This window comes from Crocodylus porosus, unplaced genomic scaffold (genome assembly GCF_001723895.1).
Source record: "Crocodylus porosus isolate Cpor-Errol unplaced genomic scaffold, CroPor_comp1, whole genome shotgun sequence".
NCBI lineage: Eukaryota > Metazoa > Chordata > Crocodylia > Crocodylidae > Crocodylus > Crocodylus porosus.
In genome coordinates this window covers 28,956,674-28,965,466 of record NW_017728909.1, presented here as the reverse complement: position 1 = coordinate 28,965,466, position 8,793 = coordinate 28,956,674, and the positions used below count along the sequence as shown (strand labels likewise).

The window sequence follows — 8,793 nt, the reverse complement described above, 5'->3', positions numbered from 1 at the left end:
GGGTGAGGTTGTGGGTGGGCTGCCACTGGGCTCTGGGCAGCCATTGGGGCTGCAGGAGCCAGCAGGAGATGGGGCTAGGTGGAGCAGCAATCCAGGGGGCTGGGGGAGCAAGTGGGGTTGGGGCATGTGGGCCCTGCAGTGGGGGTGGTAGCTCCTGTGGGGGCCTGTGGTCACTGTGGGGGGGGAACTGTAGCCCTGTGGGGGCAGTCTGTGAGCTGTGCAGGGGGGTTGCACCCTGTGGGGGGCAGAGGACCTACCCCTCCTGAGCAGCACCCCTGCCCAGTCTCCCCACAATCCCCCTGCAGCCACCTACTTCCCCCCAGCACACACCCTGTGTGCCCATCTGCCAGACAGGATGAGGCGACTGGCAGGAGCTGTAGCTGCAGGGGTAGTTGTCCCCACAACCTGGCTAGTGAATGGGTCACAGGGAGCTCTAACTGCTCTACGTTAAGAAAACTAAAGGCAAACAGCAAAACATAGGTATTTAGAATTCATTTTATTATGATGAGAGAGACACTGGCAAGCATCCAAATTGCTTTAACACTGTAGATATAGCAATAAAATATTGCGCAACTGATCTCTATCTGTCTGTCTAGCGGTCTTTTGTTTTAATTGTGAAGGAACATGGATTTTGTGGTATTTTACAGAGTGACTTTAGGTTGTTTTTTTTTTTTTATCGGAGATTTTTCAGTTTTCCAATAGGGAACACCAGACTGCTAGGGAGGCGAGTGGCAGGACCCAGTCAGACGAGCCTGCTCAGAGCTGGCACCTTGGACTCAGCTGGAGGTGGCTGACTTCCTGGTCAATTGGGGCCAGGAGGACTTGCTTTGACAGCTCAAAGCAGGCCACCACACTGGGAATATCTTCCAGACAATAGCTGCCCGGATGGCTTTGTGGGGGCACACATGGCAGCACTGCTGCACAGAGGCCAATCCTGCAACCATAGTCCACTGGCAGCTGGCCCAGAGAGGCAGATGCCTCTACTGGCTGTGCAGTCTCTGTCCGGGTCTGGCAGGTGCGCAGCAGGTCATAGTCAGGCAGCAGCCCCTACTGCCAGACTGCTGCAGTGGATAAAAGGTGCAGGGAACTCTCAGGGCTGCTTCAGCAGTCCAGCTGGCACAAGGGGTAGTGTCCCTGGGTACAATTGGCTGGGCCCCAGAAGCTCATGATGGGGAGTGGCCCTGAGCTACTTGCCAGGGCAGCTTTTTGTACTGATGGGGCCAGGACAGGACAGCTTTTTATACTGCTGGAGACAGCACAGTTTCTGGCCCTGAGCTCTAGCTCTCCCTGGCTGCAGATTCAGGAGGAGCCAGGCAGGATTAATTTGTCCCAAGTGGCACAATTTGCCCCACACCAAAGTGCATGTCCAAGCATGTGTGCTGACGCAAAAAGCCCTGGCTCAAATTTGCACCACTTCTATTTTATAGATTGATAAATGGAACCTCAACAGATCATCCACCTAGGGTTGGAAGGGAGCTCAGCAGATCATCGAGTCCAACCCCCTGCCTAGGCAGGAAAGAGTGCTGGGGTCAGAATGCCAGCCAGATCCCTATCCAGCCTTCTCTTAAAGACCCCAAAGGTAGGGGAGAGCACCACCTCCCTTGGAAGCACATTCCAATTTTTGGCCACTTTTACAGTGAAGAAGTTTTTTCCTGATATCTAACCTAAATCTGCTCTCTGTCAGTTTGTGACTATTGTTCCTTTTCACCCCAAGAGGTGCCCTGGTGAACAGAGCATCTCCGATCCCTTGCTGTGTCCCCCTATTGATTTTTGTAGGCAGCCACAAATTCACCTCCTCAGCCTTCTCTTGCGGAGGCTGAGGAGGTCCAGGTCCCTCAGACCCTCGTCATAGGGCTTGTTCTGTAAGCTCCACACCATACGAGTGGCCCTCCTCTGGACCCTCTTGAGTCTATCTACATCCCTCTTGGAGTACTGCATCCAGTTTTGGGCACTGTACTTCAACTGTGGTAAGACCAATGCCACAGAGAGGGGAAGTATCACCTCCTTATCTGTTTGTCATTGTAGCAGGGCACTGAGGTGCCTGCTACTTGTGGAGCAATAAGTAAGGAATCCAGCTGCAGGTTGCCAGGGTAACTGGTGGGAGTCAACTGACTGGAAGGGGCAGGGCCTGGCTCCATATAACCCCAGGCTGAGACCGGGCAGGCAGTTCCCTGACAGCAGCCAAGGGAGAAGGAGCTCTGCCAGAGCAAAAAGAGGGGAGAAGCCTGACTGCACGAGCAGCTCCTGATTGCTGTTATGAGGTGGAGAATTCCCTGGTAGGGATTGAATGTTGTTTAGCCGGATGGCATAGATTTTATGTTATAGCCCAGGGGCTTGTGTTTTTTGTGTTTTCTGTTTACACTGGAGGACTGGGTGAGGCTATTAGGGGTTGAAGAAGGCCTCATAGGGGCTCCACGGTAATGTGGGGACCCTGGCGCCAGAGTGGGTGCTGCATTTGGGGTGCACTGACCCCAGCCCTGAGAAGAGGGAGCGAAGAATTGGAGGCCAGGTAAGGCCAAGGCCACCTGAGCCCAGTGGGGGTTCAAGACCCTGAGGAGGAGAGTTAGGGGCCAGGCACAGCAATGGCCACCTGAGCCCCAAGGCTGGGAGAAGCCCCAGAGCAGAGGGGGCGGCGATTGACGAGTCCCAGAGACGGGCACAGTTGTGAGACAAGGCTGCAGAATGCCAGAGGGCATGGTGAGAGATGAGGGCTGTGGAGAGCCTGAGTGCCAGAGAGGGTGCAGAGAGCAAGACTGAACAATGTCAGTACATCTGCAAGGCTTGGGCTGCAGTGGAACGGGAGGAAAGGAGCCACAGATAGCACCCCCTGGCATCGGGGCAGAAAATGGGCAGCCTCCCATTTAATTAACATCCTCTAATTAAGCAATTAACAACAAGGCATGGCAGGCAAGAAGGTCTGCCATGGCCCATAACAGGTGGGTGGGGTCACTAGTGGACAGACCCTGAAGAAGCACACCTGTCACAGTCATGCATCTTCTGATGCATGATAATGTGTGGTTAGCTTTGCTGATGAGCTGCTGCAAGCACATGTGCCTTGCATGTGTGGATGTGCCCAAACAGGTTAATGACCTGAGCCTTATTACGTGAGGAACACTGCAGCTGCTTACTCCAAAATTAAGCTTAGTCCCTGTTATTTTCTACATCCCTAGACTAAACATGAGCCAACATCTCCAGCAAATAAACTTTTTGCATCTTTCCATTGGTGGTCAGAGCACAGACCTGGATATTTAAGGTGAAACTCTCTCAACCTGCAGTTGATACAGTCACTTACAGTACAACAAAAAGAACCATTTCACTGGGTCTCTCTGATATGACTGTCATACTGCTGTGTATGGTAATTATAACACAGTTAAAAAGTATAAATAAAAATATACATAATCCTAATATAGAAATATAAATAACCCTAACATTTGTGGATCTCATATTGAAGTACATCATAAATACTCAGCAGTTATTTATGCTGGTGTAAACCCAGAGTTTCTGCTTGAGCTTCATTTATCTTATTCCAAACTTCTATGGGTTGTTCATCAGTAAAGTTACTCTGGATTTAGATGTGTATAATTGGATCAAAATCTGGCCAACAATAATTTGTGCAAGCAAGGGTTTTTTTGTCTGCATCTCTCTATCACACAGTGAACTGAGATTACTACATTCATTTCATATTGATTACCAAAAAACCCCAAAACAAAAATCCCCAAAATGACCAAAGGAACTTGAACTTTTTAAAGCAATGACTACCTATAACTTTGATAATGGAAGACAGAGAATGGTGGCACCTTAGAGATTGGTGCAGAGAGCCATAAGCTTTCATAGGCAACAACCTATTTTATCATGCTATAATGGACTTGTGGAAAACAGAGGTTTTAAAAAAAATGGAATTTGAAACTTGCTTTTTGCAAGTCCATTCATCACTTTTTGTCCATTCAGCACAAATGACAAAGTGCCACCCTGACCTTCCTTCTGCTTGATTTCAAAGTAGTACAGCTAACTCCCTTTCTTTGAGGGCAAAAATCCAGTTAGGTATCTGATCCTCTGCTCTCTGATGGAATAGCATATATCCTCTAATCCCATGCTTCATGCTTTAGTCTGTGCAGCATATCAAATATTCTGTAAGGTCTTTCAAAATTACTATGACAGTAAAGGATTAGGTAGCGATGCTTAATACATTTTCAGCATTATAATTTACAACTGGAACTGTATTCCAGGATGGCATGTGTTAAGAGACTTTTTTGTACTCTCCTAAGAGGATTAATGTATAAATGTTGTGCAATAACCTGCTGTTTACTGTGTCACCATCGGTTTTTCTGTAATCTTGAGAAATGTTTGTTGGCTGGCCCAGCACACGCACTGGCCTTGCTAGGACAGGGATAAGTGGCAGCTGTGTTTATTCTTTTCATTTTCAGGGAAAGATGGTACAATTTTCAACCTGACTCTAGCATTCTTATTACTGGCGAAAGACTAGAATGGTACACAGGAGACTTAAAACCCTCTATCTAGCTAAAGGATGATTTCACCAGCACAGGGTCTAGAGTAGACCATGCAAGGCTGCCTAAAAAAGATCTGTTGTAAACTGTAGCAAATGTCTTGGCCTCAAGGGTGTTTGTGATGCCATCTGGTGGCCCAGTGACACCTGTCCTGCTCTGGCCCCTTCGGCTGTATCTTCCCTTTACTTACTCACATGTCACACCTTGGTGGAAATTATGGTATTGAAAGAGGTTACCCCAGAGTGAGCTTCAGTCCATCAATTGTCTTGTGTTCTATGTGCCCACCTTGCCTTCAGGGACTAAATCACCTTAGGGGCATTCATCATGGCCTCTGTCCTCCCCTGTAACCATATCATGCTGCACAGATGGTACTTGGTATCACTTTGGAGGAGCCCCCTGGCCCCAACACAAAACTTGACTGCCTCAGTCCTCAAAACTTTGTTGTGGCTTCAGCCTTCCTGGCTTTGGCCCCTTTTCTCTGGCTCTGACCCATCAGCCTAGATGAACTGCCTCAGACTTTGACTTCTGGCCTCCAGTCCCATCTTGCTCTTCTCAGGGTGCTCAGCTCCCTGTGGTCCCTGACCCAGGCAAGTCTGCTATCTTGCATCCCATTCCACTGGGGTTCCTGACCCAAGCCAGGCCATTCTTGTGCCACTCAGGCCATCAAGGTCTCTGACCATTGCTGGGTACTATTCTGGTGGCTCTCAGATGCCCTGTGGCCTCCATAGCCACAACTCAGTCCTCTGGTCTTAAACATAATACAGATATAAGCAAACCACTTCCCTAACTGAACTTTACCCCCTGTCTAGGTCAATGTCCCATCACAAGCCGCACTTCCCCTTTAGCTGCTTTTTCTAGCTCCCCTGGGTAGCATAGGTGTCTGTGGGCCTGTTTCCTGAAGCCCTGTTTTCCCAGGATCTCCTTCCCCCAAAGCATGCAGGGCCGTACTACCTTGTTTTGTCTCAGGGCCCTAGGTTTTTATGCCTCTAAGCCCCTTCCCTTCTGGACATGCACAGAGGTTTCCACTTTTCTGAATGGCCAACTTGTGCTCCCATGCTGCAGCCCCATGCAGCATTCTTGGCTTGCTCCACTCTTTACCTAAAGTGAGAGGTGCATTGGGCTCCCTGTCACATAGAATCTGCTGTAGGAGCTAAATTGTGAATGTCAGAGGTAGAGCATACATCACTGCAGTATTTAAGGCAGCCTGAGAAAATTTGACATTATTTAGGCAGCCCAAGTGTGTCCATGATTATCTGGAGGCCTCTCCTGTCCCCAAAACTTACTTGAAATGGGAGGGCACAAGAGTGGTATAACTTGGTCCACGTACGTGAGGCGATACTGCACAGTAGTGTTAGTGGGCACTAACCATGATGCGTTGCTACTACACAGTACTAACAAACTACTGTGCAGTAGCATCTGAAAAAAATGTGTGGGGATGGTACTGTGCAGTTTCACCAGTTACTGTGCAGTCATTTAGTACTTGCTTATGCAAGTTCTAAGTCATTGCTGTGCAGTCCACCGCTCAAATATATGTGACCACTATCACCTTTAACTCTGCCACAAGGTTGGCTAAGTTGAGAGTAATGAGTTGAGAGTAATATGTTGATTGTGAATAAAGCCCCAAGCTATTAAGAAATAGAAATTTTGATAAACTTTTGTATATAAACATTTCCTAAACATATTGTTTCTGCAGGATTCAAACCAATGTGGGTTGGCTATGCAATATCTTACTAAGATAGATACTGTCCATTTGTCACTTGAAATCCATACAATCTAGTATCTTTTTAATAGTATCAGCAATTTAGCATTAATGATTCACACATTCTCCAAGGAATATAAAATAGGAGTTTAAAATATAATCGGAGCCAACCTTGATAGTCTTTAACAAGTGCTGGGAAACATTATACAGCAGGGGTGGGCAATTACTTCAGCTGGAGGGCTGCTTAATACATTCTGATGAACTGTCAAGGCCTGCATGAGTAGCCCTGCCCCTTGACAGTTGTCCTGCCCCTGGTCACCATAGTGGGACTGGAAGTTCCACTCCCTGACCTTTGCCACCAGAAGTACTCCTTTTGGGAGGGAGGGTGCTGCAATCTTTGAAATGAAAAAAAAAACAAAACAACACCAAATCATATACAAAAAATTAAAACATCTACCATAACTTATTTTAATTTTATTTTTAAATATTTTTGTACTGAGTTATGTGTATCAGTGATGTATATCTAGAGGCAATTGCATAATAGCTCAAAATACAGTCTTACTCTTGTGTGGGCAGTAAGTGGGTATATGTGGTAGGGTGTGGTTGGGGAGTGGGAGTCTGTGTGGGAGAGCGGTATATGAGGTGTAGGTGTGGAGGGGTAGGGGGTATGTGTTTAGGGTGGGGGATGTGGGAGGGTGTGGGGTTATGGTGGGTGGGGTAAGAGAGACAGAGAGAGAGATGAGGCCGGGCCACTGGCTCTATCACGTGCAGCTCTCTGCCTGCATGTGAGCCTCACGCAATGCAGCCAGGAAGACCCTGCATCCAGGCTCTGTGCTCCTGCCACCCCACCCTGGAACCCCACTGGCCTCAGAGCACCAGTATGACTCTGTGCTGCCAGCTGCCAGTCCACACCACCACTGCCTCCACTTCCTATGCCCCACCCCACCCCACTGCCACTTCCTACTGCTCCCCTCGCTGCCACTGCTGCTTCTCACTCACCAGCCGCCAATCACTCTGGCTCCAGCCCACCCCAGCCAGCCCCATGCATTTCCCGGCTGTGTGGGCTGATCACAGCTGTTTTGCCCCCCACCTCTCCATCCAATCATATCTGACTTTCCACTCACACAGAGGGAGAGTGGGGAACAGCCAAAAAGTCATCATGGCTAAAAGCTGCAGAGGCTTCTGGTTAGGGGCTGGTTAGGGGGGTTGGGGGCCAGGTGGGCCTTGCTGCTCGGCCACTGTATCCTGCTGCTGGCTCACCTTGGGTCCTGCTGTCACTGGCACCTTGTCATGTTTGACAGGTAGTCACATGCAGATAATAATTAATTTTATAAAAATTTTTAGGGACCCTGTGGGCCAGATAGAATGGCCTGGTGGGCTGGATCTGGCCCATGGGCTGTATTTTGCCCACTCCTGTTATAGATACAAGGTATGGAAACACTATATAGGAACAAGTCATCTTGAATAAACACATTTACATCATTGTTAAGAAAAGGAAAAGAGAATACCAGGTGTTTGAACATACTCCTGTTTTAAAAAAGCAGAGGGGAGGGAGAGAAACAAATAATAAATAATATAACAAATACTAACAAGATTTACCACATGCTAGTACCAGAGAGCTTTAGGGGGTGCTTTAATTAAACCTGCTTCAAAAGCCACTCTAAAGTGCCTGGAGTGTCATGTGTATCAGTGCCCTCACTCTGAAAAATGGTGGCGGGGCACTTTAACTAAAGCTTGTCGAACAGAGGCTCGGAAAGTGGAGGCTTAAAACTTTTTTTTGCTTCTGTTCCCATGTCATTAACATCCTGGGCTTTATAATACCATCATCCTGCAATATCAATATCCTTTTTTGGTTCTTTCAAATGTAACCAAATATTAAAATACACACACACGAAGCATTATATTTGTAACTAAATTTAAGCCTATCCTTCCACAGGGTCACAGTGCTTCTGCCTGATGCCAAACCAGTGTCCAGAGGCTCAGGAGCAGCTTTATTGTGTCCGAATGGAATCTACGGGTAGAAAGAGGACCTCCGGTCTGTGTGTGCTAGGAGCAATGAAGTGTGCTGAAATGAGAATAGAAGTATTGCATCCAGGAAAGTGTGTGGGCTAACAGAAAGATACCCAACCTCCTGGGCCAAGGACTAGGCAGCCATTCCAAATGAAAGGCTGACTAATTCAAGAAGGCCAAATAAATAAAAACCTAAAAAGGGGGCGGGTGGGAGGGAACACAGCTGGAGCATTCTGAATAAGCGTTGCAGAGGTTCTCAGGGAAATGAGCCCTTCATCCCCCACACACTGCTACTCTCAGTATTACCTTTGTCCCTGTCTCCATCTCCCAGCAAGCATGCTGGAGCTGCTGAAAATATTGGAATCCTCCCAGAGTCTGAAATAGTTCCCACAGGTGGCTCTTGAGAGGGGAATGGAGGAATAGGGGTGGCAACTATCTTGTTCTCTGGTTAAAAAATACTTCGAGTTTTGACCCTCATTCCTGTCCTTAACAGCTATGTATAAACCAGGGAGAAGACTGGCAGCTAGTGAACAGTTCTGTACCTTTTCTTCTCTAATGTAGAAGGATTCTGTGAGATGA

General features: G+C 47.8%; 1 protein-coding gene across 1 annotated transcript in view; it reads left to right on the top strand.

Annotated features, from left to right (window-relative positions):
- The window catches only part of LOC109307866 (complement component C6-like), a 59,543-nt gene extending 50,752 nt beyond the window's left edge, over window positions 1-8,791 (top strand). Inside the window, exon 18 of the mRNA XM_019532006.1 lies at window positions 8,141-8,791. Coding sequence (XP_019387551.1) covers window positions 8,141-8,316 — 176 coding nt within the window. The 3' untranslated portion in view covers window positions 8,317-8,791. The remainder of the gene's footprint in view (window positions 1-8,140) is intronic.
- The last annotated feature ends 2 nt before the right edge of the window (window positions 8,792-8,793 follow it).